The 25,043-nt window shown below is 38.3% G+C and overlaps 1 protein-coding gene across 7 annotated transcripts in view; it reads right to left on the bottom strand.

The window, feature by feature from the left end:
- The window catches only part of ACACA (acetyl-CoA carboxylase alpha), a 277,490-nt gene that overhangs the window by 76,514 nt on the left and 175,933 nt on the right, over positions 1-25,043 (bottom strand). For all 7 annotated transcript variants that reach the window (XM_019805579.2, XM_019805581.2, XM_019805580.2 and 4 more), the window contains 5 exons: positions 24,806-24,961; positions 22,455-22,658; positions 17,272-17,427; positions 15,410-15,556; positions 291-560 (listed from right to left, as the gene is read on the bottom strand). In XM_019805579.2, coding sequence (XP_019661138.1) covers positions 291-560; positions 15,410-15,556; positions 17,272-17,427; positions 22,455-22,658; positions 24,806-24,961 — 933 coding nt within the window. The remainder of the gene's footprint in view (positions 1-290; positions 561-15,409; positions 15,557-17,271; positions 17,428-22,454; positions 22,659-24,805; positions 24,962-25,043) is intronic.

The raw sequence follows: 25,043 nt of genomic DNA, 5'->3' as shown, positions 1-25,043 counted from the left end.
ATATTTCTGGCTTAGCATGTCTCATGCCGAATGCATATCTATTTCCTCTAGTGTTCAACCCAAGAAACAGCAATCTATTTCAAAGCTGGAGGGAAAAAAAAAACTAGGTGAATATACTGAGAGACAATTTGTCTCCAACATGGTTATGGCTCACCGTAAGTGCTGACTTTTGAACTTAAACCTCTACCTCTTCCCCAACCTCTTTATTTGTGTAGACGCATGCACACACACACACACACACACACACACCCATATACTGTCTTGAAATTTTATCTTTGCTTAGTCTGTACCTTGTAAGGATCCTCAGGATCTACCCAGGCCACATGAAACATATGACGAATTTCTTCTGCCAGTCCAATTCTTGCTCCACTGTTGGCTGCTACAAAGATGCGTGGGATACCCTCTGCCCTGGCAAGCTCAGAAGCTCTAAGAAACAGCAAATCCTCCTGCGGCCCAAAGGACCCAATTCGGTATGTGATGTCATTCCCAATAACAATGATATCTCGGCCTTCTGGGTATTCAGGACTTTTAAGAGTCATTTTCCAAGCTACCATGCCAATCTGCAAAGGCATAGAGAAACAAATAAATAGAAGCTTCTTACATGCAGAATTTTTTTCAGGTTCCTTGAAGGTATCAGACTATACCTTAGACACAGCCTTCATGTAAAGATATGTAGTTCTGAAGAGCCAAGTTTCCTGTGGGAAACTAAAACAAACGTTCTAGCACACTTCTCTAGGTTATGGTGAGAATAGCTGGCTTACTATTTACTTCACAGTGGTGTCAATCTGCTTAAAGATGGAAAAACCAAAGTCTAAATGCACTCAAGATACATGTGGAAGAATGCCATGGTGCAGGGAATTAAATCCCAAACTCCCTAAGTTACTATCCTATCTACTAACAATCTAGTTCCATCTTCTGTGAGATTCTTTCTGAGAAGCTTCTTACACATGTGAGGAGAGCAAAAAGAGAATCACCTGTCACGAACTATACCACTTTTGTGAACCTGGATCCTTTCACTGTTCTCTAGCACTTGACAGGAGTAATAGCAGCGTTCTTTACCGGCTTGCCTTAGGTATCTTCCATTTCTGCAAGAATTCACCAGAGCTCAACACTGCATCCTTGTAAGCATCCCTTGCCACTTTCTTCCGGCACCAGAAAACCAAAGCACACAAGGAACGATACATGTAAATCTCTATTCTCTGTTCAGTAGCATCTGACCAGCCACACAAATAAATGATATTGACTCAGAAGGCAGGGGGTGACATGTCTCTTCCCAAACTCTCCCAGCCCTCTCTTTTTTTAATCCCCTTCTATATGAGATCTAGTCAATCCTTCTACTTGTTTATTTGCTAGTTCCATTTCTTTTCTATTCACTCACACCCCAGTTACAGCTGCAGTTTTTCATTTCTGCCTGTCTGTTTCCCTATACCCAGATAAGTAATGTTTTCCATTCTTTTCTTCCCCCCCATTTCTTTCTGTCACCCCCCCACACACACTCCCACCCCCTCCACTCGCTCCCAAACACAAAGCCTACCAGATGAGCATTCCTGGTCCTGCCTAATGGAGCCCAGCCACATCTGCAGCCTTGGTCCCTCATCCCCAGGCTGCTGCATATCACCTCATTGGGGAGCCGGCCATCAAGAAGGGCCATTAACAGATGTAAATAGCAGCATCCCTGGAAAGCCACATGCATCACCCAGACTCAACCGGGCCAGTGATCATAAGCTCTGAGTACACATTCCTCAATCCAATTGCACATCCACTGTAATCAGGCTGGTTGAAGCTTTCCACACAGCTATTTGTGATTCTCAGCATTAAGAAATATATATATGAAACACCCACAGATAAATATAAGCTATTTAATGTATCATACCATTGGCCAAATACAAATCAAAATGGATATAATACACACACAAAAAAAATCCAATCACCTTCCGAGATAAGGTATTACTCTATCTGCTCATTAAAGACACAGAAAGGAAGGAGAAACAGATCTTCCAAAATATAGCGGGGAGAAACTGCAAACATCGGGATAACTTTGGTCATGGTTTTTAAGAAGCTCGCTAATATAATGCCTGTGCGGGGAGAAATATTTTACACCTGCCTTCTCACGTGGCCCTCTAACCTAACATCTCTTTTGTTTTTCAGGAAGGAAAAGCTATTTCCTCTAAATGCATTTGTAGTTAGGAAGATTGGGTTTTACACCAAATTTTATGATATATTAACCTTAGCCACCTAGGCAAGAAGTAGCTTAGAAACAAGCCTTGAAGAATCTACTTCAGCATTTGCATGCTAATGCAAACATTGTGTCTGTGTGGTACTGGGCAGGCAAATAATACTCTTATCTTTTGTTATTACCTGGGGACTCTAACTGTGTCACTTGGGCAGTCAGTTCAGCAATTGGCTAGGTCATTATGCTTGCAATATTGACTTCTAATTAGGTGTCAACACAGCAGCACCAAGAACACACTACTCTTTATCAATGTCTTTCCAAAGTGTGTTCCTCATCGACCACCTCCTCCTCCTTTAAAAGTACCATTACAGAACAGAGAGTTCTATCCCAGTCTTTGTATAGTCAGATTCCCTACCAGAAGAGATTAAGTTTTGAGTAAGCATAACGGATAAACATCCAAGAAAGCATCTATTGCTCAACTTATCCTGAAATTTATATTTTATTGCTAACTGTTCAATTAAGTAGGGCAGAAACAGTAGGGCAGATAATGGAGAAGATGGGCTTTGGAGTCAAACTAACTTGGATCCATATATAGGCCTTATCACTTGCTAATTGTGTGACCTTGGAAAAACAACTTTATTGAGCTTCAATGTCCCCACATACAAAACTAACCATGCCTATGGGTTTGATGAATCAACTATCCCAAACGGTAATCTATTATATTAACTTAAACATACAGAATTTGCCCGTTTCCTCTCAATCTATCCAAATCTCACCCATTCCAAAAAGATTCATTCAAATTCCATTTCCTCAGTAAAGCTTTGCCTAGCCTCAAGTGACCCCTTTCTTCTCCGATCTCCTACTAAGACTTTCATGTAGAGAATTCATTTGATAATTAATCATATATTGCCTAGGACCGTTTTTAGCTTGCCAGCCTAAACCATTATATCATCTCCTCCAGTGCCTAGCAGGATCCCTACACATAATATGGGAGTAATAAATATTTGCTGGTTCCATAGTCATTTCATTTTTTAAATGATTCTTGGAAAATAGTCAACACCAAGGGCTTAGAAAACTGTCTATGACTTATCTCTAGGGATCACAGAAAAACAGTCCTAAACATCATTCAACTATTTTTAAAAAAATAACAAGAATAATAGCTACCATTAACTGAACACCTATCACGTGCTGTACTATACTAAATATGGACAAATACTGACAATAGTTAAGAGGTTAGTCTGGGGAGTGTCAGCCTACCTTGGTCCAAATCTCAGCTTTATTCTAGCTGTTATCATCTTGGACCAATCACTTAATTTCATACAGTCTCAATTCTTACAATTATAAAAAGTTCTCAAATTATTGCCATGAGAAAACTAAGGCATAGAAGAATTACGTTGTCCTTATAGCTAGTATGTTTATTTTTTAAAGTACAGTTCACAGAATTTCCTTTACTAGAGAAATTAAGGAAGCATATTCCAGACTAGTGCCATTGCAGTTAGCGGAAACAATATGGAAAGATGAACATCAATTATAACACAGACATAAACGTCATTGACACCTAAATGCAATGTGATATTCTGGAACAGAAAAGGGACATTTGTAGAAAAACCGGTGAAATCCAAAACAAAGTCTGTATTTTACTTATTAGTATTGTACCAATGTTAGTTCAAAGTTTTGATAATTATACCATGCTTATACAAAATGTCAACATTAGAAAAATCAATGGTTTCACTTAGATATGTTTTAACACACCTCTTTCAGCAGACAAAGATTATTTGAGCAAAAAGAACAACGTATGATGTTAACATTAGGAACTCTCTGTACTATCTTTGTAACTTTTCTGTAAATCTAATATATTTTAAGATAAACAGTTAAAAAATAAATGTCATGATAAAAACTTTTCCCTCTTTTGGAGGGAAGTAAACTGGCTAATAAGGTCATCATTAGCATTCCGTACAGCCTTACAAAATGATGGCTATGAAGACTATGAATAGCATATTAAAATACCCATGATATGAAGAAGTGGTAAAACAAACTTGTCTGTATACCATAATAACTGTGAGACGCAAAAGAGTGTGGTGGTTAAGGACAGAGACTCAGAAGCCAGACTTGGAGAATGTGAATCTAATAGAATCTGACTCTGACAGAATAGAGATTCAGTCAGTTTTCTAGCCATTTATGTAAGTTCCTGACCTCTATGTACCTCAGTTTCCTCATCAGTAAAAGGGGGTAATAATAACCTCTTCTATGAAGTTTGTTGTGAGGATTAAATCCATGGTGAGTCTTAAAACAGTATCTGGCGCGTAATGTTACAACACTATCTACAGACGCGCTGGGGCAGGGGGGATGGGGATGAAATGAAAAGAAAATACCAAAATGAGATGATAATTATTTTGAGAATGATGGGCTTGTGTGGGGCTTTTTTTTCTATTCTCTAAATTCTCCTTAAATGTGTTTAAAATTGTCAATGCGATATAAGTTTAAAAAGGAACTAAGAGGGGCGCCTGGGTGGCACAGCGGTTAAGCGTCTGCCTTCGGCTCAGGGCGTGATCCCGGCGTTATGGGATCGAGCCCCACATCAGGCTCTTTCGCTATGAGCCTGCTTCTTCCTCTCCCACTCCCCCTGCTTGTGTTCCCTCTCTCGCTTGGCTGTCTCTATCTCTGTCGAATAAATAAATAAAATCTTAAAAAAAAAAAAAAAAAGGGAACTAAGAAAAGACTACCAGAGCTCTTCACTGAGGGACAGGTACATGAAAACTTATATTATTATCTCTACTTTAGTGTACCATAAAAAAAAAATTTCTTTAAGGGAAAAGTATCTCCCCAGCCTGAGGATTTCTCATACTTTACGAAAGCTGACTCTATGTTTTAGTCTTACCGCAACAGATCAGATTTATATAAGGTTAGAAGGAGAGAGAAACACATGAAAATTAAAAATCAAGACTCACCTCGAAGTGAGAAGAATATGAAGAACTGCCTTAGTTTGTTGGGGCTAACATTTCACTTTTAAAAAAGATATGCTCTGCAATGATGTAGTGGAATGTAAACATATGTATATATAGGTTTATACAATATTAATATCTCTACCTGAGAAGTAACTGCTTCAGTGTTTTTCTGGTCTGATGGTTAAATACATATTTATACTTTTAAAGTCAATATTTGTACAATAGACAAGAACAGTGCCCATCAGCTAAATACATATTTAGGACTGTACCACATGTATTACAAACATGTACTAAAATCGAAAGCTTATATTTATACAGAGCCTTTCATCTTGAAGGGGGCTAAAGAGCTTTACAAACATATGTACATAAAAGGACGTTCGCACTGATAGGCAGGCAAGGTATCCATTCACCCACTCCCCTATGTCTTCCAGCAGCCCGGGTTAGGAACACATGGTGTCAACAGATGCAGGTCTGTAACAGCTGTAAAGACATGTAACACAATAATCCACCTTGTGATCCACAGTCATTGGAAGAGGACTTGCAACTTGAGAACAGCAACCGCTCTCCTCCAGCGCAGAAGCACCACGGCCATTTCCAGCTTTGTGTTTTAAAATTATTCTCTATCAAACTCAACTAATCACTTGACAAAATTGAATTTGATACTGGAAATGGTTTCTGAATGCAAAATACTTTCTGTCTGATGATGAGAAGTAGGTTGAGAAACGCTTCCCCCTGCCCTTGTTAGATTTAGAGAGAGGGAGAAAAAAAAAGGGTCACAACATTCAGGAGAAATGTTTCAAAATATGCTATCTAAGAATAGCTTTGTCTCAGAGGATTGGGTCATTACTTCAGAAGACAGTCATATTCCCCCCTATTTAATTAGGACACTGTAAGTTTTTCAGTCAAATTACTTTATATAGATGGGTCTATCTATATTATATACACAATGGAGACTTTATGTTGAAAATTCTGCAATCACTATAAAAGCATATACAAGTGTGACAATGTGATTAGGAATGTGACATTCACTGATTTCACCTAAGCCCAAGTTGCCTACTCCATTAACTGAAAAATAATAACGAAAGGAAATTCCATCACTGCATCCCCTTCTTCCAGCTTCTCTCTCCCTCCAGTGCTTTGATGCAGGAGCAACCTAGTGAAAATGACACTCCAGGACCGAGGGCAGCAGCCTGAGAGGGTCTGCCAGAGTGGGTGGGTTTACGGCCTCAGGAGGTTCAGACTCAGGTGCCGAGGCCACGGCAGTGCACAAGCTTCTCTCCTGACCACTGACTTACCAAGTGGTTCCACCCACTTCCTGCCAATTACGTTTTCATTAACATAGCCATAAATAATTTAAAAATATGTAATTTCAGATGATTTTTGATAACAGGATGTTCCGATTAGCACGTTTCTTAAGTTTAGGGTTATCAATCTAAACTAATTAAAATGAAAAAAGGGAAGAGGATCAAAAGAGTTAGTGTGTAACACCCAGAGCACCATGCAATATGTGCCCTCCTTAACACCCATCACCAGCCTATCCCATTAATGAATCATGGAACTTTACATCAAAAACTGGGGATGTACTGTATGGTGACTAACATAATATATTAAAAAAATAGTATTATTAAAAAAAAACAAAAGTTAGTGTGAATAAGCAAAAGATGAGCAGAAATAAATATCTGTCTTACACAAGTTCTAAGGAAGAAAATATTTCTTTGGCCACAGTCTGATTCCGGAATAAACACACGCAAGTGAGGGAGGAGGGGATGGGGAGGAGAAAGCAAGCAGAAGAGAACAGTCTTATTTAACTGTTTTTATGTGGGTAAAATGATTTGTGCCACAGTATTTCCATAAGAAGTGGGACCATTATTTTCCTGTAGAAACACATTTGGTTTGAAAAGTATCACTGGACAGGATGTGAAAATCAAACCGAATGAATTATTCACAACCCCCGATCAGAGGTGATCATTATTTCTGATGCTCCAAACAGTGATTAGGATTCTGCCCTGAGATGTCATTTTCTCGCTGAGTAACACCAGCGACACAGAAAGGCATTATCTATCTATCCATACATGTATTTTTTCTCCTGGGAGGACCTTGGTTTCATGTTACTATAACAGATACTAAAAACATGACAATATTAACATTTATTCTGATGGTGCCCATAAATGCCATTAGTCTGACACAAAGTGTCAACACTAATCATGACCCAAAATTAATACCAAAATTGACATCAACATTAATTGTACTATCAGTGTGAACAGAATGTGCAACTGTACACATGCATGCATGCACGCACACACGTGCACATTTTCCAAAGCTGCTGTTACTACAAAATAAAATACTAATATTAAGCTCAACCAATAAATTTGAAGGGAAAGCTAAGGGGCAAAACAGGACAGGATTGTGTTTTTAAGAATGTAAGAAGCATCCATCAACTGTAGCTATGCTGTGGGAAGCAGTAAAAGAATATCTTTGCCATGGTTGCCTTTCTTATATCTCCTCACTTTCAGTTCAGCTGTAATAATATTTTTCTATGTGGACTTAAGTATAGGTGAGACTGTGGCTGATATGTTAAAGCTTTATTTTCCATGCTAAGTCTAAAAGTTGAAATTTTCTGGTAAAGCCTCCCGTAGCTATTGTTTTACTACTACTCATGCCAGAGGACCATCCTGCAAGGCCCTGGAGCAGCAATACAAAGAATTCTAGAGCGTTAGAGCTGAAATGGACCTAAGCATTATCTGCACGTTGAAGATGAGAAAACCAAGACCCAATGAGAAGGAATGTGAACTTGAGTTCCTTTACAGATACATAATGAAGTGTTACCTCCCCCCTTTTGTTTTTCTTTTGGTTTTTAAAGATTTATTTATTTATTTGAGAGACAGAGAGAGAGAGAGAGAGAGAAATGCGCACGCACAAGCGAGCATCACCAGAAGAGGCAGAGGGAGAGGAGAGAGATTCACAAGCAGATTCCATGCTGAGCACAGAGTCCAACATAGGGCTCGATCTCACAACCCCGAGATCACGACCTAAGCCGAAACCAAGAGTCAGAGCTTAACCAACTACACCATGCAGCACCCCAACCTCTTCCCCTTTTGTATGTTGTATGGAGTATTAAATCTTCACTTTCAGTTAGATACTATCAAAAAATAATTACAATATTAACTCATGTTAGAATCTCACGAAAAAAACGTATCTGATGAAATAGTAGAAAATACTGTATGGGTGTTAAAATGTGCCTTTTTAAACCACAAGGCAATACGATATTTGACATAATTTGTGCCATTCAGAAAAACCATGCTGAAAAAATGTCAATGCCTTTCCATATTGTAATATCTGCTGGATATCATATGCCGTTGCCTAGTGTTGTATGATCACATAAAAGAGCTGAAAACAATTTTCTTAACAGCTGAAAAACTCTCTTTTTCATGCTTGGATAATTCAAAAATGGCTGAACAAACTTACCTCAACCTTTCCAAAAAGCAATAAAAGGGTAAGAAAAATACCATTTTTGGAGCAGAAAAATTTCATCCTAGAGGTAATTTCTTGAAAATATTACTGAAGATTAGAAACAATAATTTTGAACAGGGGAGTTATCTCTCCCTGCAATATTTATAAACATGAAACCACAGTAATTTTATGCATATACACACAATGCTTTTAGGAAACATACCAATTTTTTTTTAAACATGCAATAAAGCACATATAAGCCAGTGGTGTTTGAGAAATGGGGCACAGGAGTAATTGGATGATATGGAAATTAAGCAAGTGGGCTTACTCCAGTTCAAGAAGCCTTGCCCATGAATCACAGAGACGAATATGAACTCTGACGCTCCACGCTACCCCTCGTCCTCTGCTGTCATCTGTTGCTGTCCTGATGTTCATTATTGCCTTTACAGTTGGAACTTGACATGGGGTACTATATCACATCCTTTTTCAGTAAAATCTTAAAACTTAAGATGTACAAAAATGCTGGCAAGTACATTCTTTTGTTTAAAGGCTATCTCTAGGACTGACTTTTGAAGGGGACTGAGGAGCCTCCACAAGTTCTGCTTTAGTTGGCCAATGGATGCATTTGGATTTTCAGCCAGTCAAGCTCATTGGGCCTTTGTTTGCTAATAATGAAACGAGTCAAACAAACGAATCCACCTGTTGAAAAATCTCCAATACCCATAGTAGCCACTTAGAGGGAATTCTGAGAAAAGTTATATGCAAAGTAAATAGGTGACGGGGATAAAGGAGGGCACTTGTAATGAGCACTGAGTGTTGTATGTAAGCGATGAATCACTGAATTCTACACCTGAAAATAACATTACGCTCCATGCTAACTAGCTGGAATTTAAATAAAAATTTGAAGGAAAAAAAAAAAGCAAAGTATAATGAATCCCAAAAGAAGAGTGTTAGAAATTCATTAGAAGTAATTCTGTGGCAGGAAGACCTATTTTTCAAAATTAGCCTCAATATTTTTCTAATGGCGGGCTCAACTCTGCTTGTGAGGATCATTTTAGACAAAGACTCATAACCAAACACGCTCACTTACAAAGAGGGTAAAATAGCAATTTTAAATAAAACTATCTTAACCACATATTTCATAACCTGTCTTTTTCTATACTTGAAATTCATATCTTATTAAGCCTAAAAGGATTCAAGAGTAGGGTTTCCTTTTTTGAAGCCCTTGATGAAAAAATAACACAAGCACAAATTATGAATGTTTACATGTAATCAGTGGTGTGTGATACTTTTCTGCTGAGGATCTCAAAGCACTTACAAACATTTCCCCATCTTCAGGGACAGATTGGTGGCAAGGACCATTAGTCTCTTTTTATAACTTGAACAATCAGTGCACAGACCATGGTCCTGTTTTTCAGATCTGCCTTTTTCAGGTCTATTTCAAAGCTCACCTTCAGCATACTACAGTACAAATATGCCTCTTTTCTAACACATATCTAAAAGATTGACATGGACTCAATTTCTACACCCAGCATGAAAAGGTAAACTGATTTCAAAAGAATGAAACAAAAGCAGAGTAAAATACATCCAAATCAGCTTCACATTCATGAAGCTATTCTGAGGTTAAATCGAGTAAAACAATATACAGAAGTCTAATGCTTGACTAGAAAAATATTTGGGTTCTGTGTGCATGAGAAATGGACTCAAGCCCACAAACGTACACACTCTTCTCCAGTCAGTTTCAAAGCATAATAGGTTCCACTAGAATTTGAGTCCAGGATAACCCAAACAATTCCTTTGAGAGCATAGAAAATGTCAACCAGGTGAATTCAGACAGAGGGTTATGGTGTTTTTTTCTAAAATAAGGGGTCCTTTGGGTTAAGAGGTCCAGCCAGAATTGTCAAAGTGGATCTACTAACTAATTTCTTCCAATCTTGTAGGCTTCTGTAAGCTTACCAATTTCCTTTTCCTACTAACTCCTAATTTTTTTTTTTATACTCAAATTAGAGATTTCAAAGGATCACAACAACATAAAAGTGAGGAGCAGTGTGAAAATGATAGGATCTGTTTAAGCAGTCAGCAGATGCAGGGGTTTTTGTCGTATCACTCTCTGTATTTTTCCGTAAGTTTAAAATATTTTATAATTAAAAAAATCACAGACACTTACACCTTGCTGAAACCGAACATCAACACATTGCCAACAACTAACTATGGGCAAGGCTGAGCAGTTCTAGAACTGAATTCCTAATTCCCACCATCCCTACCCTTCCACCCCAAGAGCATAAAAGATACCAGTCACGAGGGCAACCAGCCTTTAAACTTTAATCTACACCTTTTTTTCCTCCTTAATCATTCTCTTCCTAAAAAAAAATGTGTCCTGTAAAAATGTGTAGTAAGGTTCACCAGATCTGCACCGAAAGAGTTAAAAATGCAAATGCCTACTGGAGGAACACCAGGCAAAGCCCACCATACCAACTGAAAAAAAGGGGTTAGGATACCACTGGATCTGCCTCACCAAACAGGGCAATTCAGAGGCTTGTCTAAATGCCAAGGTGCTGAGAAGGAAAAACCCTGACACCTAGCGCCCATCTGAAGAAATGAAGCCTTGCAGTGACTACAATTCTTGAGTGTGGTAGTAGTGTGCGTGACGATGATCATTAAACTGCATTCAATTTCGAATATGCTTATCTCCCAGAAAAAACTTTAAGGAAAAAATTTAATACCACGGAAGAATTCCAGTCCTAATGAAGGAATGAACTGATCCTTTCGGAATACAAATCCTGTACCTAATTATTATAGCTGCTTCTAAACAGAGAATCTTCTCATCTCAGTTTCTCATTATGACAGGAGAGATGAGAGGGAGGGTCTGTGTTGTTAAAAAGCTTGTGTGCCAAAAGAGTAAGGAAAACAGCGTCCTACTTTCTGTCCACACCAAAAGTGCTGTAAAGTTGCCTATCCTATCTTTCATCACTGCCCAATTTAGAGATGCATGATCTAAGTTCACAAAGCAGTTAAAGGAAATACAATAAAAGAATGCTAATAACATTTCAGAACAACAACAACAACAACAAAACTCGGTTTCACGAAGGCTAGTGTTTCCTTTGTCCTACACCAGGCTAAGTTAAGTTAAGTTGTTCTCTGTCAAGCCCGTTACCACCCTTGGCTTGATCTTAGCCTGAGCCTTTTAATAACAGGATTTAGTGCGACAAGCAGCTGCAGTGGATTGTGAACTGTTACTCAACATGTTCCCACCTGCAATTATGGCTTCCACCAAATGATCAAAACAGGTTAGCAAACTGGCAGGAAAATGAAAACAATTCTTCCAAAATTGAGAAGCAGTGAAAGTAGAACTGTTGGTTAGTTGCATTTCCTCTGTATCCAGGCTCAACAGCACACATTCATCTAGCTGTGTATTTACATACGGTGCCCATCACCGTAGCATCATAGCCGCTAGAAATGAAATAAGTTTAGTCTATGTTTCAATCACATTTTCCACAATTTTCATCTTTACTTGAAACTATTAAAAAAAAAACCCTAGACAATTCATCTTTGGAGCTATTTGCAAGTAACATAGTTCACAGATTTGGTCTACATCTCTTTTATTCCTACTCTAAATTCATACTAAACGCAATGCCATTCAAACCTGACAATGAGAAAAATGTGCTCTCCTGTACTTCCATCATGAATAAGGTGGCATGCCTTCAGTTATATCTTTCTTGATGCGGAAGGGACAACTAGGAAAACAGAGAGGAGAAAGTGGCTAACACATCAGAAAATCTCTCTTTCTCCTGCTTTTAACATGGGTACAATGTTCAAAATGCAGGTCACATCTCTGCTGAAAACAGCCAATATTCTTTCTCAAATGGCAAACAAGGTACCTAAAACTAAATGGAACTGAACTGTTCCAAGTCCTGGTCCCATCACCATTTTACCTATTTACTGTCGTGGGGGGAAAAAAAAACAGGGAAGAAAGCCTGGCCACCCATACAGTCGATGGTCTGGTAAGTACAGGTTTTCTGCCTTTGATTATGGGGAAAAGCAACTCGATTCACGGGGAAACTCTGCAGGAAGCTCTTGTTTTACCTTCATTCCTTATATCCAGGCGCTAGCTTTTAAACCCAGAAACTCCAATCCTTTAAGGTAATGCAGCATCCCCCACAATGAAGGCCTGGTAGAGCCATCACCTTTGGAGAACAGCACATTATGATGATTCAATGTCTATGTAGCATCAGTGCATTTACATGGAGCCTTGGCTCTCAGAACATCAACGGGTCAATTTTTTATTCCTTCTTTAATAAAACTATTTCTCAAGGCTCTGTTCGGATGCCCATTCTCTTTGGGACAGGACAGATTTGCTCCAAATCTCATCAGCATGAGCTCTTTTCTTTCCCTTCACATCACTCTTGGGGTAATATGTAGAGTGCCAGGCTCATGACAAACTTGTCTCTTTGGCCAAAGAAAATTAAACTGCAATAGCTGAAAGTCAACTTGCTCTGATAAAACTGGGCTCAGCATGAGGAAATACATCCCACTGACACCCCGTCATCTCTTAGGCACAGCTGTCCTTCAGAGTTCTGAGTGCTGAAACTCCATCTTTAGATTGGTCGGTTTCTCAGCGGACACGCACCATTGTATGCTCAAGCTATTGGTAACGGAGTTTGATACTAATACCCCAACCTCGTTCCTGTTGCGCAATGCCCTATAATCTAGCTACAGCCACTGACTGACTTCACCAGCCGTCCCAGGCATTAGTCACTAACTGCTCACAAAAGAACATCAGTCTTACTCCTCCTGAGCTCAAAGACTCAGAAACAGCAAGCTAACAACTCCGCCTCAATCCTAGTCAATCATGTGAAGAAAAGGAAAAGAGAACAAAGAAAATAGGCAACTAAGGAGGGAAAAGAGTAGAACAAGAAGAAAGTGAGAACTGACAAAAAGCAAAAAAAATAAAAAATAAAAAAAATTGCAAATACAATTAGATTTCTCGATTTCAAGATTATTAAAGCACTGGGCAAAGGGAAACATATGGCCCCTATACTGACTCTCTAATCCTCATAATGATAGCACTCTGCGGCTGTTTAAGACATCCCTCTTCCACCCAGGTTTGTTGGGTCTTAAAAGGGTTAAAAAAAACCTTTAATTTTTTTTTTTATTCTTTTCTCTGTGTGTGTGTGTGTGTGTGTGTGTGGGGTCTTTGGGTACAGAGTCCCGTATAATAAGACTATTTGTATTCATACTGGCAGAGTAAACACTACATGTTCATGCCCAGGCAGCTCTGTGCTTGTAATTTCAGCAAGAACAGAGCTCTGTCCCTCTGGGACTTCACTATTCCCCCAGTCTCCATTCGCTCAAACACAGAATGAGAGCAGAGAGAAAGCAGAAGAGAAAGATCATGGCAAGAGGTTTCACACAGCAGTGCTGCTAGCTTTCACGTGGCCAAAAATCTCATTTTTTTTGTTTTAATTACATTAGTTAAAACCGTTTTTCTCTCAGGCCCATGTTCACAAGGGTACCTTTCATTCCTAAAGACTACACTGTTGAATGAATCAGAATTTAAGTCTAGCACAACGAAGCTTTTCTTTGCTGTTGAGAGGCTCACTACGTAGATGCTACACTGTGGCACAAACCACAACTTTGTGTGTTAACAAGTATATATCTATTCTCGTCAAAATTCTATGCATCTTTCTTCCTTTCACCTCTTACCATTGCTATTTGTTGAGGCGTTAGAGTAGAAGAATTCCTAGAGTCTGACATTCTCCATCTAGTCCCATGCTTGCATCCATCTTAATACCAATTCATCTACTTTTGGCATCCACTGGTGTACTTACTGAAACAGCACACACCTTGTATACACAGTTAACATTTTTTGAAAAAGATACTGCAAAAATGGAAAATACCACATATTACCTCCAAAGGTCTACCCAGCCTGTTTATGGAGAATACCCGGGTAAAGATTACTCTTTCTAAAGAATGAGATTTATCTATTCTATCTAAGGTTGAAATAAAAACCTATCTCTTTTTAGGTCTATTATTTTTGTTATTTTGATTGTAACTGTACGTTAGAAGCATAAAATCAGGAAGAGGAGGACACAGGCCATGGGGCAGAATACAACTTTGTATCATTATTCGCAGTGCACCATAAGAGAGGGGATTCCAATGCCAGAAAATGAATTCTTAGATAATTATCAGAAATGGGCTTCTGCTACTTTCTTTTATGTTTAAATCCCTGGTTCTGATTGAGCCCCTTTAAGAATATATTTACCATGATCATAACAGCACCAGATCAAATTACCTGAGCACAGAAAACATGACCAAAAAAAGTATACAAGTATTCATCAAATAAGAAAAAAACACAAAGCAAAACAGTATTTTAACTGTTTTTATTATAGACAAATCTCAAAATTTCAAGTATGTACAAGAATAGAGAAAATGGTCTATTCCAATGGATCTATCATCTAGCTTTGATTAACAACTCATGAACAATCTTGTTTCATCTATAGTGAAATCTCACCCCTCCATTACTCTGAAGCAAACACTGGATCATTTTACCTGTAACTATTTTAAATAGGTATGTCCAACAGAAAAAATTACTCTTTTTTAGAAAGCAAAATTGTAGCACCATTTAAAAAATATTATCACACCTAAAAAATTAATAATTCCTTGATATTTAGTCAACATTCTCTCCCTAAAGACCTCTACCAGCAAGACTACTATGCTACCTACGTAGCACCTAAATTAATGTAGGATCCAAATTAATGCTATTTAATGACCACCTCCATGGAAAGCTGCTACTAGTGGTCGCAGAGATTAAGGAAAGGGGGAAGGGGACTCAGCTACTTGCCTCATTTCCTCCTGGAAGCCTGTTCATGTGGACCAGCTGACCTTGATCATCCAACACAAGCTCCGTATAGGTCAGCATGTCAGAAGGCAGAGGGGGTGATGGAAGGAATGCTTGAGTGGACATAGACTCCCAGAGTTTGATCAGAGACTAGTGGAGGAGAGAAGTTTGACTCATCAGTGACAATGAGCAATTCAACATACACAAAAATAAATATTAAGTTTCAGTCAATCTGATTTTGCTCTTTCCTTTCCAAGTGTTCTGCTGAGCATCAAAGCATTAGGCCAAATTCTGCACCTCTCATTGTCAGTTAAAAAACAGATTTGTAATTATTTTTCACATAATGTTTTTCACATGTCTAAAGCAGGCACTTTTCCAACAAAGTCAAATTGCTGAGTGATTCTGAATCAGCACCAGAGCATTAACTAACACAACAGACCTAACAAACAGACGTGACTACCCCTCCAGGAAAATTAAAATAAAAATCGAAGTAAGTACCATTAATCCCTCTTTTAAAAAATGGAAGAAAAATCCTAGAAGAATAGAAAAATAACTAATACAAAGAAAACCTGAGAAGGCAAGAATAAAGCTTCTACTAAAGGTTCAGGGGAAGCATCCTCTTTCTAATGCCTTTTCAGATCTATTGGGCTGAATTTTGCTCAATTCTGAGAAGACAGACTGACCCACTTGAAAACCATTATAATTTCCATTTCTAACTTTGTGTTACCAAAACAAATGCCTCATGAAGTGGGAACTGGTTGTTTCTTTGCTTGTCTCAAAGCAACATTTAAAGGCAATATGATGCATTCATACTCACATGTTCCAATCACGGTGTTTATGTCTATTCTATAGGGAGAATTATATAGAATGACATTTCTATTTATAGTTCTGGCATTGGGGAACAGAACCAACACTCAACTTGTAGGCTAATAATGCTGGTAATACTAAATGAAGATAGCTATGTTTCTATAGAGAGAACTTGTAAACAAATGACTACCTAAAGGAAATCTCTTGTACTTGTGAATAATACAGGAATTACAGATAGACTATTTACCAAGGCCACATATATTTCTTTATTAAAATTCAAATGTAGTAATACTGGTAGTACTGACTAGGAGACTTGGAAAAATCCCATATTCATAGATTTTTTTTTTTTTAAAGGACAAATTCAGTATTCTTTTGATACTTTGTCTGTTGCATTTTCTGCTACGGATGTACTTTTCTTGCCTTCCATTGATGGAAGAAAAATCTGCAGCATGGAGATGATTCACCATACAGATCAAAGGAATTTATTTTCATATAAAGGATGAGAATCATAATGTCGTATTTTCTCACACTAGTTTTTATTCAGCTATAATAAATCTCACACAAAAGAATTGATACTTTAAAGTGTGTGTCATGAACTCTATATCCATTTGTATATGTTATTGGCATTGATTCTCATCATATTAACCTAGGCTATCAGCTAAAGACCTGGGTTACCTTGGAAAATAGGAAAAAGAGAATTAGAGTTTCAAACCTCTTTTTTAACATCCATAATTTGATTATAGGTTTAAGAGATACATACCTGAACATAACTCCTCACACAGGTCATTATAAACTATGATCACAGGCATGCTGTCTCAGTTTACTTTCTTCTACTTAACAGAGGCTTCTATCCTCACCACTCTCCCTTTTAATTCATAAAGAACTACCCAATATTGGAGTTGGCAGTAACCAAATCCCAAACGAGATAGAAATGAGTGGTGTTAAGATATTTCCTACTCTTTGGGAGTGTCCCCATTTCAGGCTAAGCTGCCTCTAATGGAAATTCAGGAAAAACCCTCTTTGGAACATATGAGAGCCCTCCAGTTAGCCGCCTTTACCTGTCGAAACATCTCTGGGATATCATATATGTATGTTGTCCCCAAGGATTGTGCCTGGAATCTCTTTGATTGAAGCAGGTCTTTGGTGACATATGGAGTGTTGATTAACATTCCATGCAATGGTCCCTGTTTGTCTCCATATGCCTGAAACATGATCTGCAGGAGAAAGAGAATGGTATGGGGAATTAAGAAAGAATAAAATCAGCTGCCCAGATGGGCTTTTTTCATAAATGCTATTTCTTGAAACACATTTTTGGTGGGTCGAGTAGCTAAGACATGCCTTTACACATTGGGTAGTGTTCTCTCACCTCTCTACAGATGATCCAACTCCAAAAAATGGTATGTGACCAACGACACACCATGGGCTGCTCTTACTTTTGGATTATTGAAATCAACAAGAAAGCATAGTACAAACTTCACATCTCAGAGAGAGACTGACAATGCTTGCCTTCTAAAGTGACTTGAATCCATATACTCAGAAATGAAGTATGTCAGCTAACAAGTCTGAGCAGTCCCCATATTTAAGTTGAGGAACAACTATGCACGGAAGAGAATTCTGCTCTTTCCCCAACAGAAGGCCAGGTCAAGGCTCTACCCTACTATCCATGCTTTAGTCTACTTGATAAGAAGGTGCTTCATGTTATTAGCCATACAAAGGCTTCAAAGATTTCTGCCAGAAATGGATTTCATCCATGAATCTAGCTAGTCAGTTCTCGTTAGCTCATAAGACATAGCCTGTAGTAAATGTTGTTATATATATTTATATGATGCAGATATATATATTTATCTCCCCAGTATACTATGTCTACAACTAGTGAATAGCTTCTGCAATACCTATATTGTCACCTAATGAAATCACCACAACAGTTTTTAATCATTTTAACTCAAACATTTCTAGAAGAGTACTTCATATTCCCTATATTTAGATAGTTTTATTTGCTTATGAATATTTATAAGGTATGCCATTACTTCAATTAATATTTACTGAGTGCCCAGAGGTTGCATGACACTAAACTAGGCACTTTATGCATGAATACATAAAATATAGATTCCCAACACAGTGAATACAAATGTGGGAAATAAGGGTATGCGTGTATACTCACATACCTATTCTGGTCTAAAATAGATAAGCTTAAGTCCACCATTAAGGAATAGATTTGTGAACCCGATATATAGGCTTAACAACAGAATTAAGTACTTTCCCAAACCCTGGACACCATTTAGCTAAGTGAATCCTTAGCCCCCTACCTCAGAGGAACAAATATGTTCTACTGACTTGTCAGTCGGGTCCTATATTGGGCAAAAATTGTCTTGGGCGGCTTATAACCCCACAGAAGGGAGCTTCCAGTCCTATTCCACATGACTAATAATGGTCAAAGTCACTGGGGAGGAGGTAGAATTAGCAATGTCTTAGGTAGAAATGGTAATGTTTTAAGAAATTCAAAGTGTTAAGTGAGGTCAGGGTGTTAGAATGAGAAAACTAGACTCAGGAGAGAAACTAAATCAAAATAAGAAAAAGGAGTAAAAGCAGGAGGTTCTTGAGACTACATTCCTGTCTGTTAGGAAAGACAAGAGCTGTGGGTAGAGTTTGAGACTCACTTTTGCCAAGGTGGAATGAAGGCAGGCTGGTCATTACTTAAGCAACATAACTATGTGGACTGAGAAAGGGGACTGGAGAAAGCCCTCTAGGTAGACTCTGCTGGTGGGAATTTAAAATAGTATGACTACTTTGGCAAACAGTTTAGCAGTTCTTATAAAGTTAAACATACACTTACTGTGACCCAGTAATCACACTCTTATAGATTTATCCAAGAGAAATGAAAACGTATCTACATAAAGACTTGTAAATGAATGTTCATATGGCAGCTTTATTCATAATAGCCCAAACTGGAAAATAAGACTTCAAATGTCCATCAAAAGGTGAACGAATATAAAAATTTTGGTACATCCAGGGATGCCTGCATGGCTCACCTGGTTAAGTGTCAAACTCTTGATTTTGGCTCAGGTCATGATCTCAGGGTGTGGGATCGAGCCCTGCATCAGGCTCCATGCACAGCAGGGAGTCTGCTTGAGATTCTCTCTCTCCCTCTCCCTTTGCCCCTCCCCCTGCTCATGTGCACACACTCTCTCTAAAATAATAAATAAATCTTTATAAAAAAATTTTTTTGGTATATCCATTAAACAGAATACCACTCAGCAACGAAGAGGAACATACCCATTGTCTATACAACATAGATGAATCTTAAGAATATTATACTGAGCAAAAGAAGCCAGAGACAACATTGTACATAGTGTCTAATATATATGAAATTCTAGGACAGGCAAAACTAATCTCTAATACCAGAAAGCAGATGAGTGGTCGCCTAGGGCTGGGGCTGGTGACTCTACCTTTGACTGCAAAAGAGAATAGGAGACTTTTTAGGGGTTGTAAGATGTTTTCCATCATGACTGTGCTGGTGGTTACACAGGTGTATACAATTTCAGAATTAACTGAAGTATATGTATATAAAATAAGTGTATTATATATGTAAACTGTATCTCAATAAAGATCTCTTAAAAATGTATACTTTCTCCCTTATACTACACATTGGAAATCAATTAACATATGCAATGGATTACCCAAATCTCTTCTCCCCACTATGACTGGCTGATAGGTCTTTTATTACAGCTAATAACACAAAGACTTTACCAGGAAAATGAAACAAAATGAAGCTCAAGCCAGTCAATCTTGCTTCTTGTTGTCAGAAAGAATAAACAAGGGGCACCTGGGTGGCTCAGAAGGTTAAGCATCTGCCTTCGGCTCAGGTCATGATCTCAGGGTTCTGAGATCAAGCCCCACGTCAGGCTCCCTGCTCAGTGTGGAGCATGCTTCTCCCTCTTCCACTTCCCCTGCCCCTGCTTGTGTGCTCATTCTCATTCGCTCTCTCTCAAATAAATAAATAAAATCTTAAAAATTAAAAGAAAGAAAGAAAAAAGGAAAGAAAGAACGAACCTCTTGCTGTGCCAAGAGGTTGATGGTAATGGATACTGCTGAATGATCATCTACCTACAATAATTCCATTTTCTACTATAATGGACATAGGAGTTAAAAAAGGGTAAAGTGTATGTTTTACAAGTTCATGAAAACATGTATATATTTTATATATCATACACCTTTCACCAGGAGCCATCCACAGGGCTTCTCTTGAAAAACAATCTCGGATCCTATATAGTCTGCTCCCTTAGAACCTCATACCTATTTTATGATAGCACAAATCATAATCATTCTACAGAGAAACTAATTATCTGTTGTCTCCCCCCACCCCAATGTAAATTTCTCAAGAATAGAGATTACTTTTTATCTTGAATCCATAGTACCTGACACACTATAGGTGGTCAATCAATGTTACATCGATGAACAAATGAATGAATGATACACAGGGCTCTACATTATTTTAAATTTACATAATGACTCACTAGAACAAAGACGGAAAAAACAAATTGGCAATAAGCATCAGGTAGACATTAAGAGCCCCAGAGCAGAGCTGAAGGCTGTTTCTTTTGCTGGTTCCCTCCTCTAGCCAGGGGCTATTGGGCTCCTCAGTGGCTGCAACTCTCTCAATTGAGGAGCCTGAGGGGACCTCTTCCTTCAGGGCTTCCTAAATATGCAGGACCCAAGGTAATAGGGGTTTTCCCTCAGGCGAAAGGTAGCTCATTCATTCTTTTGGATACTTATTGAGTGCTTATTTTGTGCCAGGCATAGTACTAAATCCTGATTGAAGGCATCTGAGCTTTTCATGCCCCTGTGCCACCACTAGCCAGAATGAGGGAAATCTAAGAACTCTCTAATAAAAGAAAGGAAAAAAAAAAGTAGTTATGAAGAACAAACATATTTATCAAAAACATTAAAATCTCAAGTGGCCATCTTATTTTTCACAAGAATAGACCTGCCTTGAAGCCACTGTAGAAGTTAATTAAAAATATCCCTGACCACGGAAAGCTTTGACTGAAAATGTCTTTAAGGTTGTCCTGAAAAACATCAAACGCAGCAAAAATTATTGTATACTTTCTCTTGCTCACCCCTTGTGCTCTTGTGCCCACACTCTTTCTGTTTTAACTGTTCACTTCTCACTGGATAGATTTCTCTGGCACTCTAACTGGGAATCAAAGCACAAAATGAAAGGTCACGCTAACAACCATCCAAACTCAGATTTTTAAAATTCATCTTCAAAATACTGGCAAAAATGTCTTCTCTTGCCTCTATTCCTGGATTTAAAAGGGCATAGATAAAAACAAGAGACATATAATCTCTTCCTGGTACCCGATGCATAGAACAAACTGAGACCTTTGTGTACACACACATCCTAGAGCAAGGTCATCCTTTAACCAGAAGAAAGCACGTCCCAAGTTCAGGTCAAAAACCTAAAATAACACCCTGGTTCTTCAGAATATGCAAGCCATGGCAAACCAACCTAAATCCAGTATCATAGCAAACGGCACAAATATTTAGAAATGAAGGTGGGAACATAGATTAAAAGGAATTCTCTGTTATGACAGAATCAATCTACTGAAAGAGTCATCGTCCATTTTCACATTCTTGATTTTTCTACCTGCGAGGGGGTTAAAGTTTGCTACTTTGCTCTTTTATAGATATAGAACACTCTGAGCTCTTAAAAGGAAAAATAATGTGTGTAAATGGAATAACATAATGGGTAAATACGATAAAGTCGCTGCTTGACACTGTTCAAGCTATTATATTACACTGAAATGTTTCTTCTTTAAAATCAAAGCTGGTGACGTACTTCAACAATTCTCTCTTCTTTACTTGCCAATGAGTAGACTATCTAGGCCGAACACAGGAAGAAGGACAGATCAGACAAGGTAGTTCGGGTAGCTCAAGAGCCCTCTAAAAAAGAACCCTGCACTGCAGACCTACCTCTGGAGTCAGGTTCACTTGGCATCTGTTAGGGCTCATCAGTATGTCACAAAAGATTGAGGGTTTCCCAACAGCATGATTAAGAACACAGGCACATCTTGTCAGGCAAATGAAGTTTTTCAAATTCATGTGACCATTTAAGCTGACAGAGGGTAACTCCACTACGTGAACCAATGGGACTTGTGAGTTTGGGTCTTCCGTACCAAGGACCAGTAGCTCATCTTTAGGACCAAATCAAAACTCTGAGGAGCCTGCTTGACTACTGTACCTGTGCTGTCCTGGAGTCAGTCACTTCCTTGTACAAGCTGATGTCCAAGTAATAGCCAGACTCGTTTGTCAGGAAGAGGCGGATGGGAATTGCTTTTCCAGTTGGTGTCAGGCGAATGTTGATTTTCAGTTCTGCCTGGAGGACGCGTAATTTCCACAGCCGACTTCCATAGCGCATTACCATGCTCCGCACAGATTCCTCAATCTGTCACAGACACATCACCAAGCACAAAACTTAAACACCTTGTAACCAGAACCTGTTTCAGGTCTGCCCATCTTTGGGAAAGAAGGAACTGTAAAAGGTGCTGGTTTCTGAAGATGTTCACTACATGTATTCCATATAAAAAGTAAGATAATTTCTCCCCAACCCTACTCTTGCTTAGAACAAGTCAGGGACAATTTCATGGCAGCTTGGCATTTGAGTGGGGTTCTCTGGCTCACAACACCCAAATCTGTGCAACTCCCTACCCCTTTTCCAATTATATTCATATTCTATATCAAAGATCTGCAATATCTAAAATTACAAGCCATGGGATTTAAGAGAAAGCCCCAAATAAGAATAAAATCTCTAGTTAAACAGCTATTAAGTAGCATTTATATGCATGGTAACTATGTTTCATTGCATTTACAGGCCCTTAAATCATCACAGCAATTACCACCATGAGCTTTTTCCTATACAATTTTATTAAACTTTATAATATATGCCTCTTAGTAAATTGCACAAATTAAAGAGAGGCAATTTGTAGGTGGGGCTAGAATGTTCTCTCTAAACAGAGCTCTGAAGCTTGGTCATTGCCAAGTCCAACTGGGATTTAAGTAGATGAGGTGTATGTTCCATAGTTTCTCGAAGGCTTATACCAAGGCAGCTTAGCGCTGCTAGTTTTCAGGTTTAGGCAAGTTATTTTAACCAAATGGCCTTAGATGGGATTTTTCCTTATTGACATTCTAATGTGAAATTTTGTTTTCCCAATATGGCTGTAGGCAGCTAGGACATACTACTAAAATTAACATTTTCTTAAATGAAGTATCTTTCTAAAATGCTCTCTTAATTTAGAAAATATCAAAAATATCTTCTACCACCCTTCTCTTACAGTTCTTCAGAAGTACATGCCACCCTTGCAGTCTGTTTTTGCACCACAGAGTCCTAGATTAGAATGAATTTCAAGAAGTTGACTTCCGTAGTCCCACACTTGCTTGTTAACCAAGAGGTATCTATCTATTCTTTTCTTGAGGGAACAAAATCAACAATCTCTAACATATAGGAAACTGACAGCTCTTTATCACTAGAAAGGCACAGTTAGGGTATACGCGTATTTAGAGTGGAAGCAGAGAGGCAGCTATAAAAAAAACTCACTTTGAAATGGTAAGTCAAATCTAAAAATACATATAGTTATATAGGGTCCTGGACATGTTTTCAGTCTTCTAGCCTCATCGATCCCAGAATACTTAGGAGAACCTGCACTTAAACTAGATGATGAGACTTGATACTCAGTGAGTGGTCCTTGGTTTTCTTGACAGACTAAAGCAACCTATCAGTTGTTTGGAGACTTGAGGGAAAAAAAAAAAAGGAGAAAATGATTTTTCAGGTCTTAGAAATTAGTTCAAAAAAGCAAAAGTCCATGCCTACAATTGATCTTGAGAAAGGGGGATACTGGTTGTCCTAACAAAATTCCACAATTATAGGATAGAAAAAGGTTAGAGGGAATACAGAGAGCAGCTTGTATTTATTACACCCAGGATAAAAGTTCAAGTACAGAATCACCCTGTTTTCCTTCCTTAAATTATATGGAATACATTTTAGAATAGAACCTTAGGATAGAAAACATACATAATACATGTGAAAATTCCTTATCAAACAAATCCTCTCCCTGTGGAAAAATACCGAAGAGAAACAGGTTACACATTTGGGAAGGTGCATTGCCTCCTTAAGGCCACCAGGTAAGTAACATTTAGTGCAAAGCAGCAGCAATTTTGCCAAAAGGCCCAATAATAACAACGCTATTTCAGATAAGAAATCCTAGGGAATTATATAAAAACAGGACCACTATGATGACAAATATCATCAGCAGGTACCAATGGAATAACAGAAAAACTTTATGCTTCTGTACTGCTAAATGACCAGCAAGATAACATCATACCACCTTCTGTTTTGACGTCTGCTCTCAGTGGCTGTATCAAATTTCTGACACCCTCCTGGAAACCTGTCTCACAAGCATTTCATAAACTTTAAACATCAAGGGCTCAACTAGCTGGCCAAGAGTACCTGTTTCCAGGTCCAAGTGAGAATAAATATGGATGAATCTCTCTGCTTGTGTTTGGTAGTGCGGGAAGAGAAGCTAAGGAGAAATGTACCTTTGATGGGTCCATGATGACTGTGGGCACAAAGTTGAGGAAGATGTGGTTGCAGTCAGTGCGAACATTTGTATTATTAAAAGCAACTTCCAACTCATCCATGGCTTCTAGGAGCAGCCTCTCCCCTTCATTTTGTAGATATTCAAAAGAAGCTTCCTATGCAAGAAGAAAATCACCATCCACATTAGTGTGTTTTAGAAGAGTCAATAAAGAACTGGCTATTATAATAACTTTAGTA

Source organism: Ailuropoda melanoleuca, chromosome 13 (genome assembly GCF_002007445.2).
Source record: "Ailuropoda melanoleuca isolate Jingjing chromosome 13, ASM200744v2, whole genome shotgun sequence".
In the NCBI taxonomy this organism is placed as follows: Eukaryota; Metazoa; Chordata; class Mammalia; order Carnivora; family Ursidae; genus Ailuropoda; species Ailuropoda melanoleuca.
Note: the sequence above shows the minus strand (reverse complement) of the source record. Positions and strands in the feature narration are given on the sequence as shown.